We start from the raw sequence: 25,990 nt of genomic DNA on the forward strand, positions 1-25,990 counted from the left end.
AACGAATAATTATGATGAGGAGGGGGAGTGAGCAAACAGCAGCAGCCCTTGTTGGTAAGCCTGAAAGTCTTCTTCCTTTTGCATTTCTGAGGGGTGGTCATAGTTGGAGACTCCCCAATGTTTTGCCTTTAGAGTGCTGAATTCCTTAGAGTATTATGAGCCCCTGTGTGTGTGTGTTTGTGTGTGTGTGTGTGTGGGGGGGGTAATCCTCTGACCCCAATCATACAAGCCACTGGGTTAGGGATGACACTGAGCATGACATATATCTCTACACTCCCTGAATACATTGTGGACAGGGCCATCCCCAGAGGGTATCAGCTTCTCCATGGCATACCTTTTTGACTGGCTTCTGTCAGCTTGGCATCTTGTACAAAAAAGGGACCACCCTATCCCTTCTTCCCCCTCATATTGAATAATTATTTTTCTAATCAAAAACAAGGAACAGATGCAGCACATTAATACCTTTGGGTTTTAAAGCACATTTTCATTTCTGCCACAAGAGTTTATGATGGATTTTTAGGTGTCCTCTTGAGACACAGAGCTTTGAGAGAAGTGGTTTGCGAAGAGCTTGGCTCCATGCTATATATACTTGCTGATTTAAAATACCATTATATGCATCTAGTTCAACCAAACCAATCAAATGTTAGTTTTTGAGATGTCAAAAGTGTACTTGTTGTTTAAGCAAAAATAGGCCAAAACTTTCACCCCTGTGGAATTCAGCTGTATTGGTGCATTTATTTACATCTGGATTGTTTCCTCAGAGCGGTTTACACCCTTTCCCCTCGTTACTAGGAATTGTTCTTACTTTGCTGTGACAGGTACTAGATGAGCTGCTTGTGGATTATTTTAGTTTTTAGGGAATACAGAGGCTACTGGATAGCATGAAGAAAAACTGCTGCAATCTTTCAACTTCTTCTTCAACATAGGATGCTCCAGAGAAAAACCTAAGATGGAATGATGACAGTTTCAGGTCAGAATGATATTGCACTTATTACCAAGGAAAAGAATAGGCATGAATGGTCTGAAGTGTGAAGTCCATTCAGCTAAGGACAAGAACACTGAAAAAATGATAAGCAGGAAGCAGAAATTATAGCAAGGAAATACTTAAAGCCTCTCACAATATAGTGTGTCAAATTGACAATCAATTTAAGGACATTGTTGTGGTTTATATTTTCTGGCATTTGTTACATGTTACACATTACACGAAATCTCATCCATAGCACATCTACCAAGTAGGCTGTTGCCTATGAAAACTACTGCCAGAATCAAGTAGACTTTAGGAAGCCATGGTGTGCCCTCTCTCTCTCTCTCTCTCTCTCTCTCTCACACACACACACACACACACACACACATCTAATTAACCACAGCTACTAATCTTGAAGCTGCAGGATATTATTATGCAAGGTAAGCCTAAACATCTAAACATTTGTGTTGTGTCCAGTGATTTGAGAAATTAAATAAATTGTTCGAATTATTCAGCAGTCAGCACTTAATAGTGTTTGTTTCCAAATATTTATAAACCTGCATAATGATAACACGTGGGTGACTTGGTCATATAGGTTCAGTTCAAACAATGTAGAATCATGGCTTAACTAAGTGATGGTGATTGTATTTGTCTTTATTTGGGACACTATACTAATTATGGTTAGTTAGGTCTTGTTAAACCACAATATGTTCGGAAGCCAGTTAATTAACAACAGATAGTCTAAACTATGGCAATGCATAATACACAGAAACGGACATTCTGGCTCATTCTCTGCCCTTGTAGACTCTCTGGCTATAGAGATACCTAGCCAGGGTGGAGGCAATGACACCAATATATATCAAGGCAAAAACGGATTAGAGTGATTATCTCTCAACTGGATCCTGGTTTCAGAAACTATCCTTAGTTAAAATAAGACACGTGTTTGCATTAGAAAAGAAATATATGTAGTTATATATTCTCAATATTTTTTTACAAAATTCCCTATTTTGGATCATTTTAGGATTTTTTAAAAAAATTAAGGAATGGCAGCAGCACAAGTCAGGGTTCACTTTCTAAGCCTGAACCTAAGTATCAGACTGGTCTCTTTAAATACATCCAGTATGTCCAACTCCCTGCATTAACTGACACTGCTTTAAAGAGCAATAGTTGAAGGACACTAGAAAGCTGTTTGGAGTAGACAAGATCAGAGGCAGTAAAATTCAAAACACCAGAGCTAGAAGGTAACATTGGGGTATGACATTGGCCTCTCTGCTGTGTTATTGATCCTCTAGAAGAGCTAGTTGGCTATTGTATGAGTTAGGATGCTGGACTAGATGGATCATTAGCCTGATACAACGGGGCCCTTCTTACATTTTTTTTGTCCAGAGTTATTCATTATTAAATGTGAATTGCTTGAATTGTGCTCTTCCTTGAATTGTGCTCTGATTCTTCCTCGTAAATCATGACCAGTTTAGGGGGGGGGGGGAATCCTGAATGCCTTTGCAAAAGTTTGTGGTATGTGTACTTAGTTTTCCTATGGGGTGCACCCCCCTCACCCATGTTCTACCAAGCTAGCACAATACTTTTATTTAGTCACCTTACTGACCAAAGTCATGCTCTTGAAGAGATCACAAAGAATGCCATCCTCCTCCTGTTAATTCAGCAATTAGTTGCTAACATTATATTGTCTCTGAAATGGAGGGTTACCCTTTCAGGAAATGTTTTATAGCCATATTCATGGCTTTTAAACTTTAAACTATCTTTTAAACTTTCCCGAGCCACTGGCCATACAATCCATAGCTTTGATATATGCAGGGCTTTTTTTCTGGGAAAAGAGGGAAATGATGGAGAAACATGGAAGAAAAGTGTTGCTGCTTTCAAATGCCCCACTACTTTTTTTAGCTGAGAGGGAGGATGAAGGGGGTCCCTCCCCTCAGCTGAAAAAGTTGCAGCATTTTAAAACAGCTTTTTTCAGCTGATGGGAAGGGAATCCCTCTCCTGTCAGCTGAAAAAACTGCCGGCTTTGAAAGCAGCAACACTGTTCTTGCGAGGCAAGAAAACTGTTGCTGCTTTCAAATGCCCCGCTGCTTTTTTCAGCTGAGGGGAGGGGGAAGAGGGGAATCCCTCCCCCCTCCCCTCTGCTAAAAAAAGAAGCAGGCATTTGAAAGCATTGTCATTATTTTCCCCTCCCATCAGCTGAAAAGTGGCAGGATTTGGAAGCAACAATTTTCTTGCTGCTTTCAAGCAGCAAGAAAAGTGTTGCTCTTTGTCTGAAGCTAAAGAGCTGGACACCTTGGGCTGCACATGGGAGGAAAGAGGATTAGGAGGTGGGGCCACCAGACGTGTGATTACTTTTAAGAGGTGCCAGAATGCTGTTACATGGCGTTCTGACTGAAAAAAGCCCTAGATATATACAGTATGAAGAAGCTATAGGTTTATCTGTGCCATGTTCCTCTGTTTTGCAGCTCTGAAGAGAAACTGGAACACAATGTCTGAAGACAACATTACCACAGTGGTCAATGCATTTGTGTTTGTAGATTTAACAAGCAACCCTAAGCTCCGGATAATTCTCTTTCTGCTGTTCCTCCTTATCTATATGGCCACCTTGATTGGAAATCTGGGAATGATTGCCTTAATAAGATCTAGTCCCCGGCTTCATACACCAATGTACTACTTTCTCAGTAACCTTTCCTTCCTGGATGTGTGCTTCTCCTCTGTGGTTACCTCTAAGACATTAGTGAACTTTCTGGTAGAGAAAAAATCAATATCTCTGACTGGCTGTGCTATGCAGATGTACTTTGTAATAGGTTTGGGAAGCACAGAGTGCTTTCTTCTTGCTGCCATGGCATATGATCGATACGTAGCAATTTGTAAACCATTGCTGTACCCAAGTCTCATGTCACCTAGAATTTGTATTCTTTTGGTGATTGGGTCATATATACTTGGGCTTTTTCATTCTCTTGTTCATACAGTCTTTACCTTCAGACTATCCTTCTGTGGGTCTAATATAATCAGTCATTTATACTGTGATATCAGTGCTCTTTTATTACTCTCCTGTTCTGATACCTACATCAATGAACTCCTGATTTTTTATGTTGCTGGCCCAGTGGAAACTATCACCATCTTGAGTGTCTTGATTTCTTATGCATATATTCTTGCCAACATTGTGAAGATCAGCTCATCTGCAGGAAGACTCAAAGCCTTCTCTACATGCACCTCCCACCTGACTGCTGTTACTATCTTTCATGGGGCAATTCTCATTTTGCATTTCCGACCCAAGTCTAGCACTGGATCTTCCATCCAAGATGTGAGTGACAAAATTCTTGCTGTGTTCTACACAATTGTCATCCCATTGTTGAACCCACTGATTTACAGCCTGAGAAATAAGGAAGTGAAGGATGCCTTAAATGCTATTCAGAGAAAGTTATGCATAAAAATGGTTAGCACCTGACAGTTTTTAATAGAATTAAACAACTGTATAAAAAGAGATTAAGGTACATTCATCAAAATACTGCTCAGTTCTGAATGTTTTCATGCATGATGTTTCAATTAAAATGTTAGGAATTTACATCCTAGTGGATACTATTCATGAAATTTTACTGAGCCTTTCCACTGTTCTGCTCTTTATACCATTATATTGGTCTTGACTCTCCTAATCAATAGTAGAAAATCTATGGATAGTTTTGATAGATGTTATATAGTTTAACACTGGTGTTGCCAATTATTAAGTGGAATTATGTGTCAAGTGTAAATTCCCCTGAACTTTAGTGTAAATTCACCAGATTGCATATGTGTCAGAAGTTGTCATGTTTGTTATAATGCATTAGGATAAGACAAATCTCTCAGAGAGAAATGCTCATCTCCAAGTTGTTTAAATACAAACAGTGTTATAAATAATATAATGCATGCAACATCTGTTAATGTGGCCATGTTGTGTAAAGACTGGGAGTGGCCATAATAATTAATCCAAGAACCCTGGGTGTTCTCCTGCTCTGGATCCCCCATCCTCCGCTATTTTTCAACAGGCAGTGCAAAACTGAAAGTAATATCATCACATTAGAGTGATGCTGTAGGAATCATCACAAAATTCATGGTCTAACTATAGAGTTTTGGATGAATCCTAGAGCATCACCCCATGTGATGATGTCACTTCTGGTTTTGCACTGGAAGTGAGGTCATGAGATAGCACAACATTGAATCACTTGTCTCCACTGCCCAAATTCTCCTAGCAAGGTACCAGAAAGAGTTGACAACCCTATCTTGGCCCCTCACCACATCTCAATGTAACATATCCTAAAGGGTTGTTTTGGGGATATAATGGGCATTGGACAATGTTATAATATTCTTATTCTTTCCTAAACTTGCTGGGAGAATAGAAGGATGTAAATAAATGACCAAATAATGGTAAATAAATTTGGTAAATAAATGACCAAATAATGGAGTTTGCAAAACTTTTCAGAGCAAAATAAAATGAAGTTCCCGAAGCACCAATTTTCCTTTATCTTCTAAAGGCAATATTTGTTATTTACCAGAAAAAAATATCTTCTCACCCATTTCTGTCAGTGTTCTTTCTATTGATGCTAACAAGTTTAAAATAATGGGCATTGAATAGGAGTTTTATGTTTATGTAATGGGCCTTCATGTGGGGTTATTCTTTCCTTTCCATATTTCAGACATTACAAGGCAAACAACATCTAATATCAAATCTTTTAATGTTCTGTACTCAATAATTATTGGACTAGAAAAGCCCACCAATCTAGTCAGACCCAGTGCCTTGATGTTCTAGTTGCATTATTTTCAGAGAATAGCCTTGACTAGTGTGACGTTCCCCGGCGCCTCATCATCAGCTGGCCACCTGCATCATCCCCAACTGCCCCCAACCGCACCAACCACACCCACCCTACATGAACATTTCAACAGCATGCAAATGCAATAAAATCAGAAAACTTCAAACAACATTAAAAACATCCAAAAATCAGTAAACAGTAAACATCAGCAGCGTATAAGCTTCCCTAACCTAACTGGTCCGTATCTAACCTATTTCTCCCTCCCGTGGCAATCAACATTTCTGGGGTATGTCATTATTTTTCAGAATAAATTTGGTCCCACAGGGTCTGTCACAGTTTTGGGTCAGTGTTTTAATTCCTTTTTTTGGTGGGGGAGACAAATTACAGAGTGCATTCCCTTTGCCACTGGTACCCACCTTCCTTCTGCTGGCCGGTTTTAACTACGTCTAACAAGTATAATGCAGGGGAGAGCTTCAGGAAGGTCAACTGCTCCTGAAGGTCAACCTTCAGGAAGGTCCTGCTCAACTCTCCATGGGAGAAGGCGAGAGCCACAATGTCGCCCGCATGGGAAACGATGCGCTTGCTCTACATGCTTGTCGGAGGGCATGAGAGCAGCCGCTGCACCTCGAGGGAGAGGTCCGGCCAGACCGACTCCTTCTTGGCCCAGTAGCTGAGCAGATCAGTGGAGAGCAACTCGCAGGGCTCTGCAAGGTAGTCACTGACCACTGCCTCTGCCAAATCCTCTCTCACATGTCTCATGATCCCAGAGGGCCCGAGGGCCCACTGGAGCATCTCCATCTCCATGGACACTCCGGCGGTGGCCATGGGGGAAGCCCGCTCAGAGAGGGCATGAGAGGGACCCGCATGACAGGGCCCCTCTCCCATCCCCTCTGGTGACAAGTGTCCCCTCATGGCCTGCCTGCGCCTCACCCAAGCACAGAGGCCATCTCTGGCTTTTGTGAGGTTCTCGTCCCGCTCAGCAAAAGTGCCCTTGATGCGCGGGTCGCACATGGTGACCAACATGTATGACTCGTTCTGTGTGAGAGGCATTAGCCTGGCAACTATGCCTCACTGCAGCCTTCTCACCGATGCACACACTTCTGGAATAAGGTCAGCACGAGGTGTGTCTGGGTCCACAAAGGTGACCAGATTCTTCTGGAGCGTGTGCACCAGGGGAATGACCAGACCCAGGGTCGCCGTGTCTGACGAGACTGCCACAGTGAAGTCCTTGAAGGGCTTCAGGACCTCCACTGTCTGGGTGATGGTGAGCCAATCCTCCCAGCTGACCTCACCCACCTGACATTCTTGTTCATTATATCATTCCAGATGATTTGTTGGGGGTCTTAAATAATGGCTCCAACTTACGAAATTGGGTTTACAGATGTGATGCTCTTTTGGACAGTCTTACCATTTCCCAGTCCAGCTCTTTCCCCTGGTTTAAACTGATTAAAAGAGATCATGTTAGATCTCCTTATTTAGTGAATATCACATCCCAAAATCTCAGAAAATAATTTACCTCCCTGCACTTTCAAACAATGCCGACAGCTTTACTTACAGGAAGATACTATCAAACCCCAATGGCTCTCTGTCTCTACATATGTGGTGCCTCAGTTCCTGAGGATCTTCTACATTACACTTTATTTTGTCCCATGTATGCAGAGGTTAGAGCTAAATTTCTTGCTAACTTGTTAGTGGGGCACAACTTTACATCTGATATTGACAAATTAGTTTTTTTGTTATCTGATACTGATTCATTTGTCACTAGCAGAGTATCCCTGTTTGCCTTAGCTGCAAAAAAGATTAGGGCCAAGATTGTTTCCTCAGAAACCTAACTTTTCTCATAACTATCTGGTATTTCTTAAGGTCCCACTTTAATTGTATTCTATTTTTATTATTTTAATAACTGTATTTTATGTTTGTGAGATAGATTTCTATTTTTACTGTTCTTAACTTTGTATTGTGACGGCCTTTGGCCATATACAATTAAATCTACTACTACTACTACACCCACCTGACTCACATCGCAGCTCTCAGACAGCCACATGCAAAGTGTGGCCTGCTGCTCCACCAAGTGCTCAAGCATGGCACAGGTGGAGTTCCAGCGAGTGCTGATGTCAGAGAACAGTATGTGTTCCGAAACGCCTGTCCTGTCCTGCTTCTGGCGCAGTTCGTGAGTGGCTGTCATGCTGCGCGAGAAGTGACTTGTGAGCCTCCGACATTTCTGGAGCAGCAACTGGAAATCACGAGTCATGGGATCACGGGGTTCCTTAGAGGAGCTCGCCCCAAGCACATCTCTCACCACTAGGTGAAGCTTGCGGGCCACACAGTAAATGCACTCTTGGCTCACTTGATCCGCCACTGCCCTCATGTTGCTGCCACCATCCATCACCATGCATCCCATGGTGGTGGGTCCCTGGCCTATCCACTCATCCAACTGTCTCCTCATCCACATCTTTTCCACATTTTGCATTTTGCATCTTGATTTCCAGTTGCTGCAATGCAAGCAGCTTGCAAAGCAAACAAACATTCCAGCCATTTCTAGCAAGAGGGGAGAGGTGAGGAGTTGGTAGTGAGTCACTCACTCCTCCCCCTCCCCTCTTGAAAGCAGCGGCAGGAAGCTGTAGCTTCCTGCAGGATTTTGCTAGCCGCTTGCAAATGCAAACAGCTAGCAAAGTGGTGATTCTTTGATTGCTGAAGTGATCCGAATCATCCTGAATCAATTTGGCAATCTCGGATTCGGTATTGCTGAAACTGATTTGGCATGCCGAAAAAGTTTCAGCAATGCCGAAACAAGCCGAATCAGGCCCGAATCAGTATCCCACATTGCACACCCCTAGCCACGGCCCAGGACACATCCCCCCCCAGCTCAAAGAAGTCCATTCAGTCCCATTGATGGGGGAGCTGCCATGTTGTGCAACCAGCTGTATCCCTATATAGTACAATCGGCTGTGTGATCACAACCGAGCCATCCCTCGTGACCAAGGAGGTAGCAGTAACAGGTTATTCCCTCATGAAGTGGCGGCTGACATGACCCGCCATCCTGCCTTTGCAGAAAGAAGTGGATGGGCAGGACAGGAGAGGTCATTCGTAAGAGTTGGAGTGGTTCCACAGAGGGAGAGGTAGAAAGAGGGACCAGCAGCCCCGAGCAATGAGGGGGGCCAGAGCAGTTCCACACCGCTCCAAGACACCTTACCTGTGCAGGCAGTACGGGCACTATAACAGTTGGGCAGCACCGCCAGACACCAACCGCCTTCCTGCCTTCGCAGAAAGGAGGAGATGAATGGGACAGGAGACATTGCTTGGACGGGTCAATGTGGTTCCAGAGAGGGAGAGACAGAAATGGGACAGCAGCAGCAGCTGACATCGGCCACCTTCCTTCCTTTGCAGGAAGTACATGAGTTGAGGGACCCATTCCCCCCTGCTCACAGGGCACAGCATTTGCAATGTATAGGAGCACATTGTGGCTCAACTGCATGTGCAACAGCTCCTGAGCTGTTGTGCAAATGCCCAAAGGAGGCTGCCGCCAGCGTCACCCACTTTCCTGCCTTCACAGAAAGGAGGTGTCATGATGATCTGCCTGTGCCAAGAAGGTGTATTAAGGTCTCAGAAGCCTGTTAGCAGTGGGAATGGGCCTGGCTAAACCTGACCCAAACGTGCCAGCCCTCATTTGAGATACCGGCAGGACTCGACGAGCAAGGGTATGCGGTGATGGCATGGAGAACCAAGGGGCGAAATGTTTTAGTAGCCTGCAGAAGCCCACACACTCCATGATGAATATGGGCAAGCCATGTAGGGCAATTGTATCTGCCAAGATACGAAGGCCCATCTCCTGAGCCCTCAACCTTGCCGTTCTAAGTGGTGCTGTTCCAGACCCTGAGAGGACAACCTCCACGCGCACAGCCTGCCTGAGCACTCAGCTCCCACCAGCATCACCCTCAGGCAAGGTGACCCTCCCACTGATCCCCGCTCAGAAGAGCAGGACGCCCCCATTCTCCTCCCAACGGATGTTTCACTGGGTGAGGATGGAGACCACAGGCTCGGATGGTGCGTCTTCAGGTGCTGAGTCAGGGCTGTTGACGGCAGGTGCTTCAGGTTTTTGCCCCTGCGCACCAGGACATCACAGGCATGGCATTGCACTACACGGGGGTCATTAGGAAGGGCCCAAAAGTGCCTCCATACAGAGGCATTGAAACGTGGACTGCTAACTATCCCAGGGGAAGGAGGACGAATGGTTACAGGCTGTGCTGCAGAGCTGGCCACGGATGGTGGGGTGAGGGGTGGACTGCACCCACCAAGATTTTGGGATGGGGATGGATGTTGAGAGAGATCCTCTCCCCCCAGCGGAAAGACCTCTTTGGCCTCCTCCACAGCCCCCACAGGTGAATTTGGGGGAGCAGGAGTACTCTCTGCTGCCCCCAAGCCACACCCAGTACTGCTTTCCACAAGTAAACCAAGAGGACTGCCTTCTCACTTCACCCCATGACCACCCTTGGCGGCCAACACACCAAGAAGACTCATTGTGCCACCAAACTAGAATTAAGGAGGACAGAAAAGGAGATAACACTGTGAGCCCTCAGCCAAGGTGCCCAGTGAGCTTGTCTCCAGGGCCTGGCAGCAGCCCTGGAACTGGAGGCTGAGGCTACAGCACTAGCCCAGCACTCGCAGAGACCTGACCAGATCAGGCACTAATAATCAGGGTGAGCCCTCAGCCGAGGTGCTCACTGAGCTTGGTCCCAGGGCCTGGGAGCAGCCCTGCAACTGGAGGCTGAGGCTACAGCACTAGCCTAGCACACCCAGAGACCTGACCAGGATCTAGACAACCCATTAGAGGATTCATTAAGGAAGAAATAATATCAAGGGACTACTTGCATATTGGAAACAATACAGCCATCTGGAGTAAATAATCTCTAACAATGTTTCTTCCCTGCGAGTTGAACACACAGTGCTCAGGAACTTACAAGCTGTTGGAAGGACTAGTGTTCACATGGTGCTTTACTTGCATTTGCACTTTACATTGTTTGTGAAATATTAATGTTGTAAGCACTTGGAGCATTTAAGCACTTTATCAATTGATGAGGGAGCCTGGTATGTTAGCACTGGTGTAAATGGTTTTCTAACTGTGAGCAGGGTTGGTATTAGGTATTTGTATGGTCCAGTAATCAATTTCTACATACTGTTACGTGGTTATATATTAATGCGTATTAATAAAACTTAGAATATGTTAGTAGGTTTACACTGGTAAATTCTTGTTTTGACCACCAGATCAGGCACTGTCTGATACTGATACGAATAATAATAATAATCAGGGTGAGCCCTCAGCTGAGGGGCCCACTGAGGTTGGTCCCAGGATCTGTCAGCAGCCCTGGAACCAGAGAGAGGGGGTAGAGCCCTAGCACAACACTCCCAGAGACCTGACCAGATCAGGCAGTGATAATAATGTGAGCCCACAGCCAAGGTGCCCACTGAGCTTGGCTCCAGGGCCTGGCAGCAGCCCTGGAACCAGAGGGGATATCTCCCTATCCCACCCACCACACACAGAAAAAAGCCCAGCTCCAATGCACTCTCCCACTCTCTCCTCCAAAACACTATCAAGAGCTCTCTCCCACTCTACTGCTTGCTGAAAGTGAAACCAGAACTGGGAGTGCAGTGCCCTTTTATAAGTTGAGGACTCATTTAGAAATGCAGGAGGCCTGTCGTTGGCAGTCAGAACTGCATAACAGAGTTTTCAGGGATGAGATTGGAGTTCCTATGGCCACAGAACACCCCCCTCCTCCCTCCCTCCCCCCTGGTGTCTGCTCCCACGTTACCAATTGTAACCTATTTGCAGTTCCACACTTGGAAGGAAAACCTGCCCATCAAGCTAAGGTGGGCTTTGATTGGAGTGTCTGGGGCGACAAAGGGAGTGCAGACAGAGTTCAGGCACTCCCCCCCCACTCCATTGCTGAGGCAATTGATTGAAGGTGCCTAAGTGTCAAGCTTCCCGAATGGCGGCCAAGCACAACAAACAAGGCTTGTGCCGACCGCCTGTTCAGCTGGAATGGTGCATCATGAACAGCCCATTCGCGAGCAGCCGAGCGGCCTGTTCAGTGGTTTTTTCTGTTCGTAATGCTGTTCATGTCCATGTCTATTGGAGAGGAGACAGTCCATCAGCTGCCCCCCGAACGACCAGATGGGCTGCTGGAGAGGATCCAGTACATCAGCTGCTCCTTAGCAATTTAAAGAAACCAGGAGGAGTAAACAGATGGTAGGTTTTAAACATCCAAGAATCCAGTCTATTTCCTCATATTGGACAAGTTGAAAGGTATCCCACACAACTGGACAAATTGGTACCCTGAGATTATCTGTCATTGCAGAGTCCAGGTTAGAACAGGTATGACAGATTTTATTTGCAAAATGCTTAGCAAAATTGTTGTAACAGACTGCAGAGTAGTGCTACTGTAGGTACCTGATTTCCTGGTCAAGGATCTCATCGATAGCTTGGCTGATGCTTTAGCATGCAAAATCTCTCACTTGCTCTCTCCTAAAACACTAACTCTTGAGTTTGTTCTGTGAAACCATTCAACGGGAGATTCCAGACAAAAGCGAATTTTTAAGAATTTTATTTTCATGAGCTGTTGCAATTGCAGACAGCTTTGAAAAGAACTGAGGAACATCCAGCAGAACCAGCCTGAGGAATGATACCCCTATATTTGGTCAATAAATGATCACTATCTGTATATTGTATCTCTATGATCTTGGCAGAAGTCATGAATCATAGCCAAAGGTGGATCCCAGCAAAGGGAGAAGTTGATGCTAGCCTGCATACAGGAAGTGTCAGCCAAGTTGAATGTATGGACTTTATAAAAGCATGGTGAATAATGCAGCCTAGGGGTGTCAGGATCTAATGTGTCTTAAGGGGGGCAGAATGTCAGAGTCTATTCTATTGTGTGTTTCCTAGCCAGAGTTACGCCATGTTAATCTGTAGTTGTTAGTCTTTCTCTCCCTCCAGGTCCAGACATTATTATGACCGCATTTTCCATGGGAGAGGATGTCTCTTCTTATCTGTCTCTTCAGCACCAACCTTGAGGAGCCAAGCTTTCCCACAGATGAACTCTCAGCAATGTGAACTCTGGGGGGAGGCTGGGAACGAAGGGTTTAATGTATCACAAGTTTCGTTTTCTAACTCATTCTCAGCAATGCCTAAAGTTCAGTCAAGACCTCTTCAGGCCTTGAAATATGGACACCTGAATCAGAGCCTAGTCTTTCAATAAACCTTTTGAAATCAAGATACTTTTGCTTCTTGCAGAAGGGGGAGACGACCTCTAGATGACAGGGATTCCATAGTCTGACAAGGTCTGACAAGGGGTGTGTGATTGGGTCCCAGAACTGAGTAAAGCAGCCATTATTTGATAATAATGAAGATTCTTGACCTCTACATTAATTTTTGGAATTTTGCTATTTCAGTTTCTTTTTCAGAATCATACATCTATGGGCTTTTTGCCAGCGCTAGGTGTACACATCTTTTATTTAAAAATCCTGTTTCCTGTCTTCATTAGTTTCTTTATTTACATGTCCATATATTTCTTCATCAAAAATGGCTAGCCTGGTAACTGCTCTTTTTAAAGATACTAATATTTTTAGCATTTCTTTTTCCTCTGATAATATTTGCCAAATTTCTAAAACAAACCATCAAGGAAAGGGTTTTTCTCTTCTCATCCTTCTCCATCCAAACCACAACATGGTTTACTGACATGATATAGTAAATTATGAAGTGGAACTCTATGTGATTTACAGTCTCATCTCAAGCAGATTTATACCTTCAAAGTCCTTTTAAGTCAATGGGTTTAGAAGGATGCAATTTGCTTAAAATGGCATGCTAGTAGCTTTTAACTGTAGCATTCCAGTAATGTAAGTAGAATGCCTATCAATTTGTATACTCCCACCCCAACAGAACTAGGGCAGAGGGAGCAATTGGCAGAGAGAGTAATTGGTCAGAGGTCTTTTTCACGATGTCACCATGCAAACAATGGATTTGCAGTGCTCTTGATACCCCTCTCCCAAGTTTCCATCCAGAAACATGTTAGATAGGAGTCACACCTGAGTTATTATCTTATCTTCCTATAAATGATTTATGGATAATTAATAATTTTAGTGCACAGACCTGGATAGCCCAGGCAAACCCAATCTCACCAGATCTCAGAAGCTAAGCAGGGTTGGCCTCATTTAGTAACTGGATGGGAGATTTCCAACGAAGAACAGGGATGCAGAGGCAAGCAATGGCAAACCAGTTCGGATCATGCATCTGACGAAGAGAACTTGATTCTCGAAAGCTTATGCTACAATAAAATTGGTTAGTCTTAAAGGTGCTACTGGACTCTTTTTGATTTTGCTACTACAGACTAACACGGCTAACTCCTCTGGATCTAAAACCACCTCTGTTAAGTCTCTTGCCATGAAAACCCCACCCAGGGTTGTCATAAGTCAGCTATGATTTGAAAACACTCTCCACCACCCATATTTCCAGTGGGATGTGGAATGGTATGGTACAGCCTGATCTATACCTATAGACAAGGTTTAGTGAAGAGAAAACATGATGCAAGTGCATTTTTTTTAAAAAAAATGTTATTGGGCTGTTAGAGATTTTGAAGAGGATGACGATGATGATGATGAATTAGGGTTAGAGTTAAAATTAGAATTAGAAGAGGAAGAAAACAAGGAATGCTTTAGTTGTTATGGCTGGTCTGGTTTAAAGACAATTTAAGAATATATTAGTTATGTTATAATGGAACTATTTCGCAAACTAATCCAACAAAGGAGATCATTTTGGTCTCTTCCGTGTGCAAAAATACTGCTGCTATCTATTTTATAGCTGAATCCAACAATAAATCACAGAAACAGAATGTAGAAGACATACAGCAATCCTGTGGTCAATTTCTTCACATTATACTGTCTCAGTATCTTTTATTGTAAATGGAAATGTGGAATTTTCATAGAGGTCAACATTCATAATTAGCTGTATACAGTACGCAGCCTATTCTAAAGATGTATATAGGAGGCATCCTCTGTTCCCCAATACTGCCATTGTATGACTTGGAATCCTTACCGTGTTTGATGTAAGTACTTCAGGAAACAAAATGATCTTGGGTTGGTTTCTTAATTCTTTTCATAGATGGCTGACGAATATGTTCTCTTAGTAATTTCTAAATGAGGATTTCAAAATGAATATGTGATTATTTTTATCCTGAGCATCTGAGTATTTGCCCATGTTTTTACTATAGGGATTTTGACTCCTGATGGGCCTCTGTATTAGTCAGGTCTGCAATGCTAATTGCTTTTCATTGCCTTGTGACCTTGTTTAGAGACAATTCAGTTGCATAGTATTAAACTAGAAATAATGCACAATGGAAATAGATTTCACAGGGATTATTTTTGATGGCTGAAATACATTGAATATGACATGAGTGGATGAGAAAATGTCATCAAGAATATTTCTCAGAACTTGAACTAGACACTGGGGGTGAGCACCATGGTTGATTCCGATATGGGTTTCAGGAATACCCCCCCCCCCAAAATGGTATCCTTGAAATTTATCTGACTATTATTTCCTATGGGGAAAACTGTGAGGGTAAATATCTGGGTGACTGGGACATTTTTAAGCAAATTCCACCAAATTTGCAGGGAACCTACTCCTTCTTGTCCATTATTAAGGTGCCCCCAACCACTTCCCATTGTTTCCTATGGGATAAATATTTCTAAGGCTTTCCAGGCAAAGGGAAAACTTAAACAAAGGCAACCCGTGGCTAAAAGCCAGTCATTAATGTAATCCCACTCCCAATGCAAGTTGAACCACCAAAACCCGACAGAACCTGACTAAAGCAAGGGAATCAATGTCAAACAAGAGAATCCCAATGACAAACCAGAGACTCCTAAAGACAAACCAGAGTACCCCAATGTGAAATGGGAGAATCCCAATTTGAAGCAAGGAGAGGGGTGAGGCTCTGCAGATCTTTGAATCTGCAGATCATTGAATCTGCAGAGTTTAAAAGGTGACTGGCAGTTTGAAAGGTTCTTTTGAAGCTCAGGCATAGAGGCAAGGGTACGATGGGAATCCACTCTGTCTGCTGCCTCCTGTTCCCTGCTGGCCTTGAACCACTCTCTGGTCATGGTGCGGAGCTTTCCTTCGCTTTGCACTGCTGTCCTCTTCCATGCCTCTGCTGTGGCTGCTTGATTTTCACAGCTTGAAGCATTCTTTTGGAGCTTGGGCAGGGATAGAGGGATTGGATGCTAACTCCTGTCCCCTGCCAGGAAAACTCCAGCTAGCCACTAGTATTTAAAAAGCAAAGCCCTTTCTGCATTCATTTCATTTACCTACTGTTACAATGACTGACCATTTTTTAAACCTATAATCCTACAATCTATAATCCTATAAAATCTATAATCTCGTTGTTTTCTCTCTCTTTCCTCTAAAGTGGAACCATGAACTGTGGGGGTATGGAGACCCCCTCCCCCCAGGCCCAACAAGGGGCTGGCTACTTAGCTTGCTAGTTTCATCAATATATTTCCTCAGGGGTCACGGACCCGGTCCACTTATGCTCTATCACCTCCAAAATTAATTATCTCACAGCTGCCAGTCTCAGCACACCTCACTCCCTGGCTGTGTACATCTGATTATAGGATTATAGACTGCCTTTCAACCACCGAGACTTAACTGCTGCAAAGGTGTTCCTTGGGAACATCCTTCTTTTGCACACCTGAAAGTGAAAAGAGAAGACTGCATTATTTACTGAATATATGAGGAGAAAAAGACTGTACCATACTCAGTATATTTTGTACTGATACTGCTTGAGAACCTACAGCTGACATCCTAGACACTGTTGTTATATTAAGTTACATGTATCTTTAACTGTAAAGAGTTTGTATATATCAGGAATGCCGTCTAGAGTTTAACAGATCTTTATAATATTTATATAAGCATTGAGTCACTTTAGCACTCTGTTTTGCTGATGTTTACATATTGTTATAATAGATTTGATATTAATTGCATTTATTGATATTGTTACATTTTCCCTTCGATTATATGTTTCCACCCCTTGTTTTGTGTTCTAGCACCGGAACAGCCTCTCTTCTTAGTGTAAAGTGGTAGTGGTGGTAGTGGGCCAGCACCCAAGCAGGAAAGCAGTCCAACCAGTACAGTGCAGTGACATTAAAAAAATCCTGCTTTATCATATTGCCAATAAATTACCTTTACATCCTGCTGTTGCCTGTTGATGCCATGTTTCCCTGTGCTTTGTAGTTTCGTTTCTCAGATGAGGGGCTACTCCTTCCTTTAGATGCTCACCAGAATCAATGTAGTTGAATCTGACTGAGCTCAGTCCTTAACTCTGACCTTTGAACTCCAGAACTGAAAAGCCCAGAAAGAGCACTGTAGAACTCTTTTCCACCTTCAAAATTAAAAGTGAAGTGTTTCCATAAAAGTCTTGATATCAGCATCAGATTTTTTTGTCACAGTGACCAGTCAGAGAGACCTGCTGGAACTGTGGCTGGAACTGTGACTAGCACTTAACTTGATGCCCTCTGAGTGCCTGTTCATCTTCAAAAGTCACTGTGCTTTTGACCAGAGTAGACCACAGAGTACATACCACATTATTCTTTGCATTCGGCCCTTTTCTGTATCTTGACAATCACAGAGCCATAATGTTGTTTCATGCCATATCCAAAAAATGATAAAGCCCACTGGTAGAGAAATGTTGGGGGGGGGGAGGCTGCCATGCCATCAACACAGGAGTCAGTGTTATGTTTCAGCCATAGCCCCCTACACCAGTAAATGATTCCTCCCTTTCCTAAACAGTCCACCACAATTTGGAACAGGAGGGTTGTTCTTTGCTGTTGTTCATGGGAATTTGAGGGAATGAGGAACGATCCTTTCTTTTCTCTATTTTTACTAATACAGGTGGGAGACTATGCAAGGTGCCCAGTCTCCTTTTTCAATATAAAACCGTTAACTAAGAGTAGAATGATGGAGAAGAAGTTAAACTGAAGCCAAGCCACAGCTTCAGTAAAGAAACCATACTAGACTGGTTATCCATGTGAAATATTGATCTAGATTCTGGAAAAATTTGAGTGTGCAATTCTGGAAATTCAGTGCTTACTGGATGGATAGATTTGTAAACAATTCAGCCATCCCGGCCAGTGGCAACAGCCACTCAGGCCGGTGGCTGCTTTTGCCTCCTCGGAAGGAGGAAAGCAGAAGGCACACCCTGGCATCCAGGGCTTAGCATTGGGGGCGGAGCCTGTAGCCTTAGCTGGCTTCTCCGCCCCATTGCATTCAGTTGTGCCTCATGCTCGGCCCACCCACCTCACCCTATTGCAGTGCAGGATTAGCCGGTCGCCTTTTGGGCCAGGTAGGAATTTTTCTCTCCTTGCCTGTGTAGATCATCTATAATCAAGTATGCATATAAGAATGTAGGAACAAAAGAAAAGCCCCATTGGATCAGTTTAAAAGGATCCATCTAGTCCAACACCTATTTACCACAATTGATTGCAAGATGCTTCTGGGAAGCCCAAAAGCAATGTATGAAGGTAAAAGAGCTCCCCTGCCAGTATCCTGGGAACGGATATTCAGAGTGTACACTGTCTCTGAACATGAAGATTCCATTTTAGCAAACATGCTATTAAACACTCTTGGATCTATATACTACATGAATTGGTCTAGTCCTTTTTTAAAGCCATCTAACCCAGTGGCAATAAGTAGAGATGGGCACGAACCGAAATACGACCCCAAACCCCCTACAAAACAGGCTGTTTCGGGGTTCCCAAACCAAGGTTCATGGAAGCTCCATTTCTGGAACTTTCACAAACTTTATACTGGTTCATTGGGTTGTATTTACAGGGGCAGTTTAAATGGCCATTTCCTCATTTCCATGCCCATGTATAGCCATAACCACATATTGCGGCGGTGAATTTCAGAAATCAGTCAAGCATTGTGCAAAGTATTTTCTTTTCTTTTTTTTAAAATTTATTGGATTAGAAATCAAATTATTATTCATTACAATCAATTCCCTTTGAATATTCCAATTCTAACCCCCTCCCTTCCCCCCTTTTGTTGACTTCCAACAGTTTTCCAACCCCTTATCTATTTTTCCCCTTACTCATTTCAAACTTACTTTATTCTATTAAACATACACTTTCGTTCTCATCTAAGCTTATCTATTATAACACAGTGCTATCTCTATTCCCTTCCCCACTTAACTTGTCAAACTAAGTATTGCATTCCTAACATATATTCTTTAATAATGTAACATTTTATCTAATTTTCATTCTCTATTCTCTAACTTGATCATTCTGGTCTCGTCAATATGGGACAATCAATTTGTCCCCTATTATGCATAACTCTAAGTACTTCTATAAACATTGTATACATTCAATATAAGTCAATCAATTTAACATATACTCTATATGTTACTATTTACTCCCTTCCACCTTTCTTATATTCATTCTATTTTGATTATATAGTTTACCTATTATTCAATTATCTGTCAGAAACATACTTAGTTTCTTATATCCTTATAATTCTTAAAATAACACCTCTATTATTTAATACTGTATATAATAATCTAATAAAACCATTGCTTAGAACTTCTTATTTAACTTCCCTCCCCCCGGTAAAGTCACTTCTCTCTTCTTTTATTGTATTTCAGTAATTTTCAAACTGCCACAGTTCTCCTCCCACCTCCCATTTTTTCACCAAATACTGCTTCAGTTTCTCCCAATCCATATTAAACTGTCCTGGATCGAGATCTCTCAGTTTCCTTGTCATTTTGTTCATTTCCGCCATGTACAGCAATTTATAAATCCAGTCCTTCCTAGTTGGCACTTCTTGTACTTTCCACTTTTGCTCATACAAAAGTCTAGCCGCTGCTGTCATGTAAAATAACAATGTCCTATGTTGTGCTGGAATATCTTCCATTCCCAAGTTCAGTAGCAGCAGTTCTGGGTTCTTATTAATTTGAAATTGTAAAATCTCACTTATTACTTCTATTATTTCCCCCCAGTACTGCCTAGCAACCTCACAAGTCCACCACATGTGATACAAAGATCCTTCATGCTTTTTACATTTCCAGCATTTATTAGACATGTTAGAATTCCCTAGCACAATTTTCTTTGGTGTCAAATACCAATGATAGATCATTTTATAAACATTTTCCTTAATATTGGCACATGTCGTAATCTTCATCGTATTTTTCCACAAGTACTCCCACGCCCCCATTGTTATCTCCTTGTTAAAGTTTATTGCCCACTTCACCATTTGGACTTTAACTATCTCATCTTCTGTTAACCATTTTAACAACACTTTATAAGTCTTAGAGATTTCCTTTTTATCCTCTCGCAGAATTACCTCCTCTAGTTCCGAATTCTCCATTCTTATCCCTCCCTTCACACAGTCCGAGTTGTAAAGATCTCTAATCTGTCTATATTGAAACCAATCATAACTTGGAGACAACTCTTCTTGCGTTTTAATTCTTAATTTGAAAGATTCTATCCTTGTTATCTCCTTATACGTTAAGCATTGTTGTTCACTATCGACGGTTCTCGGATCTATTACTTCGTATGGAACCACCCAGGAAGGGATTCCATCCTGTAGGTAATTTCTATACTTCTTCCAAATTGTAAAGAGGCTTCTCTGAATGTAATGGTGTAGAAACATAGAGTCTGCTTTTACTTTATCATACCACAAGTATGCGTGCCATCCGAATATTTTTTTGTATCCCTCTAAGGCCAGTAGTTTGTGGTTTTTCAGCGTCATCCAGTCTTTCAACCACACCAGACAAATTGCGTCATGGTAGAGTCTTAAATTGGGCAACTGCATTCCACCTCTCTCTTTTGAATCCTGCAATACTTTCATTTTCACTCGAGGCTTCTTGCCTGCCCATACAAAGTCCGATATTTTCCTCTGCCATTTTTCAAACTGTTTAGGGTCCCGAATAATTGGTATTGTTTGTAACAGAAACATCACTCTCGGCAACACATTCATCTTGACTACTGCAATTCTTCCCAACCATGACAAATTAAGTCTATTCCATTTGATCAAATCTTGCTCTATCTGTATCCACAATTTCTCATAGTTATTCTTGAATAAGTCTATATTCTTTGCAGTCAGTTCAATTCCCAGATATTTCACCTTATTTGTTACTTCACAGTCTGTTATCTCCATTAATTGCTGTTGTTTTTGTTTGGTCATATTTTTACATAATATCTTTGACTTCTTTTTGTTTACATAAAATCCCGCCAAGTCTCCAAATTCCCTAATTTTCTCTATTACCTTTGGCATATTCTCAATTGTGTGCAAAGTATTTTCTTTTGTCTGTCCTGAATCTACTGCTTTTCTGTTTCTGTAAGTAATCTCATTTTTTTAATGGAAGAGGTTCAAGCAATTTCGTGTTTTCCAAATCACTCCAACCATATGTTTATTTACAGGACTTTTTTGTGGTGATACTGACCATTTCTGACTACTGGAATCTTTAGGGGAGGGGGATCTCCCAAGTCCTGGGCATGGGAATTGGTGGAAATTAGTACAATCTTATATATGAGCACGGGTCATTTTTATTCTTAACAAAAAAGTACTGTTTATTTATCTTCTGAATGTACTCTAAGAAGTTGGTGAGGCAGAGTCTCTTTTTGCAGAAGCCATTCTGGTTCTTCGTCAGCAAGGCTTGATAAGAATTCTACCTGTAACAACAATTTCTACCCATTAACCTAGAACTGAAATTAGGGGGCATGCTCTGTAATTCCTAGTTTCCTCCAGGAAACAATTTTTAAAATCAGCATTACATTGGATACTCCCTGTCCAGGAAGCTATTAGTGATTAGTAGCTTATGGTTATTAAGACATTCTGATACCCCACGGAAACTTCTCTTTAATGTATTTTTACTGTAAGCTTTTTCCTAACAGGATGATTCTTTCAAAGAATTTGTTTTCTCTGTCCATTCTTCATTATATAGGTGAAACAGATGGCTGGTGAAAATTGCACTCTACCAGATGAGATGATTCTTCTGGGATTCACAGATCATGTCCTGCTCAACTCTGCTCTCTTTGTTATATTTTTACTGATCTACATCATTACTGTAGTAGGAAATATTAGCATCATTGTGGTTGTGAGGATCAATTCTCGCCTTCAAACTCCCATGTACTATTTCCTCAGTAATTTGTCTTTCTTAGATATCTGCTACTCCACAGTTGTCACACCAAAGATGCTGGTGAATTTCTTGGTACAAAGAAAAACTATTCCATATGCTGGATGTATCTTACAACTATATTTTTATGCTGGTTTAGCAACTACAGAATGCTACCTCCTGGCTGTGATGGCTTATGACCGATACCTGGCAATTTGTAACCCACTGATGTATACAGTCATTATGTCCCAAAGAATCTGTATCTTGTTGGTGATTTTGTCTTATGTGGCTGGATTTCTCAATTCATCAGTACAGATTGGGTATGGCATAAAATTATCTTGCTGCAACTCCAACATCCTCGACCATTTTTTCTTTATTCATATTCTCCTATGAATAAAGTCTCCTGTTCAGATATCAGCATCAGCCAGATGTTGGTGTTTATATTTGCTGGATTTAATGAAATCACTACCACATCAGTAGTGCTAATCTCTTATTGTTGCATCCTCTCTACCATCTTCAGAATGCACTCAGCTGATGGCAGACATAAGGCATTTTCTACTTGTACTTCCCACCTGACCGCTGTCACCATTTTCTATGGTACCCTCCTCTTTATGTACCTGCGACCTAGCTCCAGCCACTCAATGGATGAAGACAAGGTGGTATCTGTCTTCTACAGTGTGGTGATCCCTATGCTTAACCCATTAATATATAGTCTAAGGAATAAGGAGATGAAGGATGCCATGAGGAGAGTGCTGGATAGGATAGTTTCCAAATGAAAACGATTTCTTTCTTTTTGTGACCTTTCCCACTGTTGACGTGGGCGGCGCCTGGAGGATCCATTGTGGCTGGGCAGCGGCACCAGGTGTTCGGCGGGTCCCAGGGGGCGGAGTCCCTCCCAAGCCGTACATGTGGCCCGTGCGCTGGCTGGAGCTCCTGGTTTAAGTAGGAGAATTTCTTAAAGTGATTCTGAAATTCAAGCATGTATAGTTTGCCACAACATTCAGTTGCTTTAGTTCACTTGGATCTCCCCCTGCCTTGCTACTGAAGCACATAAATGCATTGTTAAAGCACTGCAACATATTTCTTTTCTGCAGTGTTTTAATGATTCACATATGTGGTCCTTTGCATTAGTAAACACCACATAAGCATGTTAATGAAACCATATGTTTGTGTGGTGTTTACTAATGCAATGTGGAGAATACCAGTACTCATGTGGGGAAGAGGACATGGTGGTGCTCTTGAATTTTTTTATTTTTTATTTTTGTTTCAAACAATACCTGATATAACAATGGATGTACCATTGAAACAATGGCAAAAAGACAGTTATGAGTTTATATGGTGGCGGAGAGAGCCCTCTAATCAGAGTTGACTTATGGCAACCCTTGGTGGGGTTTTCATGGCAAGAGACTAACAGAGGTGGTTTGCCATTGCCTGCCTCTGCAACCCTTGTCTTCATTAGAGGTCTCCCATCCAATTACTAACCAAGGCTGATTCTGCTTCGCTTCTGAGATCTGACAAGATCAGGCTCACCTGGGCTATCCAAGTCAGGGCTTGCATCTATATAGCGGGGGGGGGGGGGGGGGAACCAAGAGTCAAATTAAAGGTATTACAAGATGCGAAGGAACGAGGTGGACTGGGTTTACCTGATTTGAAATTATATTTTGCTGCTTCCTGTTTAATGTGGATGAATGAAAGGTTGCTGTTGAGAAATGATGGGCTCTTGTATTTGGAAGGACTCAACTTGAAATTTGGGTGGCATACTTATTTTTGGTATGATAAAGTTAATGTGGATTTTAAAAACCATTATATTAGATGGGCCATCTTGAGAATATGGAATAAATATAAATCAAGATTATGTCAGAAGATAACATTGTGGCTTTCAACACAGGAAGCATTCTATAGGCATGAAATGATAACTAAACAAAATGGCTAACTTATGGGGATGTGTTAGATTTTTCACAAGGGGATTGTAAATTGAAGTCAGGAGATGATTTGATAGCTAAAGGCTATGCTGCCAATGGTTTTTTTATGTGTAACTATTAGAAAGATTTAAAATAGATAGAAATGGGACTTTGAACAAGAGAAGACTGAATTTGAAATAGAACTATGTACAAATGATGGACATGTTATTGCTAAAATGTATAAACTTTTGTTGAAATTTGAGACAGAATGAGTGAAAGATTCTATGATAAAATGGGCAAAAAACTTTGGGTATAATATACAAATAGAACAGTCGGGGAACATGTGGGCGAAGGGTCTTGAGTTTACTTTGAGTTCTATGCTTAAAGAGAATTGTTATAAGATGATGTTTTAATGGTACGTCTCCTGAAAAAATAGCTAAAAAGTGTAAAAGTACTTTGAATAAGTGCTGGAAATGTGATCAACGTGAATGGACATTTTTATCTTGGTGGACTTGTAACAAAGCCAAAAAAATTTGGGCTCAAATCCATATGCTAATACAGAAAATTTTGAAGATTAATATACAGTTCAACCCAGAAGCTTGTTGAGACTAATAGACAGACAGCTAGAAAGTAGATGTATTTTATTCTTATATATGACAACGGTGGACGAGGCTACTCTATGCTCAAAAACAGAAGAGTCCAATATTGCCTACAATAGAGGAGTGGATTGTAAAGATGATGGAATTAGTAAAGATGGCTAAACTTATTGCTTTGATCTGAGAGAAGACATTGGCCGTGTTTATAGCAAACTGGAAGCCCCTTATTGACTTTGTGCATGAAACTGAAAAAAATGAACTGATGATTTGTGGTTTTGAAGTGTATGTGGGGGGAGGACATGGAAAAAATGACAAGCTTTATACTAATAACAAGAGTACAAGTATGATCTTTGTAATTATGCCAATATCTGTCACAGAGAAAATTTAAAGTGTTTCCTATATAATCTGGAACTTTGAAGTCCAGAGAGAAATTCATATCAAGAGAATTAGAGTAGTACCTCTTGAGTAGTACCTATTGAGGCTGCCAGTTTTGTGTGGTTGGGTGGAGGGACATTGCTTGCCCAACTGATAATCTTTGATAAACTTTGAAGTCTGAAATTGGGCTTAGAGGATACCCCCTACTTTCCAATCTCTGTTTCCCTAGCTCAGATCTGACTTGAACCTTAGAGACATTGCCTGTCACTATTTATTAAGAATGTATTCATTTAATTTATGCTGTTTTATGTTGAGCATGGTTTATGTTATTTATTTAAAACAATTGTATGCTGCCTTGCCACCCAAATAGGGTCCCAAAGGTGGCAAATATCAAAACATTTCAAAATCAAAATAGCATTTTAAATAATACACACTACACATACAAAATAAACAAATAAAACCCTTAAACACACAAACACATAGTACAATCAGAGATGAGACCCAGTAACAGTTACTGGGGGTATGCCAAACAAAACGATAAAGTCTTTACTGTTTGGCAGAAGACAACAATAAAGGGAGTTCCTGAAGAGGGATTTTTCAAAGTTTTGTGTTGTGACTGAGAAGTCTCACTCTTGAGTTGCTATCCTTCTAGCCTTGGAGAGCAGGAGCACCCAAAGCAGGTCCTCTGAAGATGACTGTAGTGGGTGAGTTGGTTCAAATGGGAAAAGGTGATCCTTAGGGTATTCTGCCCCAAATGCGCATACAGTTTTAAGGGTCAGTACCAAAACTTTCAATTGAGCCAGGAAGCAAATTGAGAGCTGGCACAGATGGGAAAAGACAGTGTAGACAGTCATTCCAGTCAACATTCTGACTGTAGTATTCTATAGCAATTGTAGCTTCCTAACAGTCTTCAAAGGCAACCAAACATAAAGCACATTGCAGTAATGTAATCTAGATGTAGATTGCACAGTATCACAGTGCCAAGATATTCCTCCTAGGAAGTGCTGCAGCTGGCTCAACAGCTGAAGTTGGCAAAAGGCATCCCTGGCCACTGGTGCCACCTCTTTATCCAACATCCAACAGAAGACCCAGGTTCAGCAGCACTCCCCAAACACAATCCTACTCTTTTATGGGGAGTGCAACCCCATCCAGAACAGATCCCAATTCGTGGGCAGGGGTATGCAAAATGAAACAAATAAACCAGAAATACACCCAGAAT

At 41.9% G+C, this 25,990-nt stretch overlaps 2 protein-coding genes across 2 annotated transcripts; both read left to right on the forward strand.

Moving 5' to 3' along the window:
- The first annotated feature begins 3,452 nt into the window (after positions 1–3,452).
- On the forward strand, positions 3,453–4,415 carry LOC129323520 (olfactory receptor 1102-like). Its single transcript, XM_054970054.1, has one exon. The coding sequence runs from the start codon at positions 3,453–3,455 to the stop codon at positions 4,413–4,415; it is 963 nt and encodes a 320-aa protein (XP_054826029.1).
- Positions 4,416–21,737: 17,322 nt separating this feature from the next.
- LOC129325254 (olfactory receptor 5AS1-like) lies at positions 21,738–22,675 on the forward strand. The gene is given in 2 exon segments (XM_054972888.1): positions 21,738–22,271; positions 22,274–22,675. Coding segments are annotated over 2 exon segments (936 nt in total).
- The last annotated feature ends 3,315 nt before the right edge of the window (positions 22,676–25,990 follow it).

The sequence above is a fragment of the Eublepharis macularius genome, chromosome 2 (assembly GCF_028583425.1).
Source record: "Eublepharis macularius isolate TG4126 chromosome 2, MPM_Emac_v1.0, whole genome shotgun sequence".
Taxonomy (NCBI): Eukaryota; Metazoa; Chordata; class Lepidosauria; order Squamata; family Eublepharidae; genus Eublepharis; species Eublepharis macularius.

What these genes read in the sequence shown, in the direction of transcription:
- LOC129323520 (XM_054970054.1), top strand. Translation starts at nt 3,453, where the DNA reads ATGTCTGAAGACAACATTACCACAGTGGTCAATGCATTTGTGTTTGTA.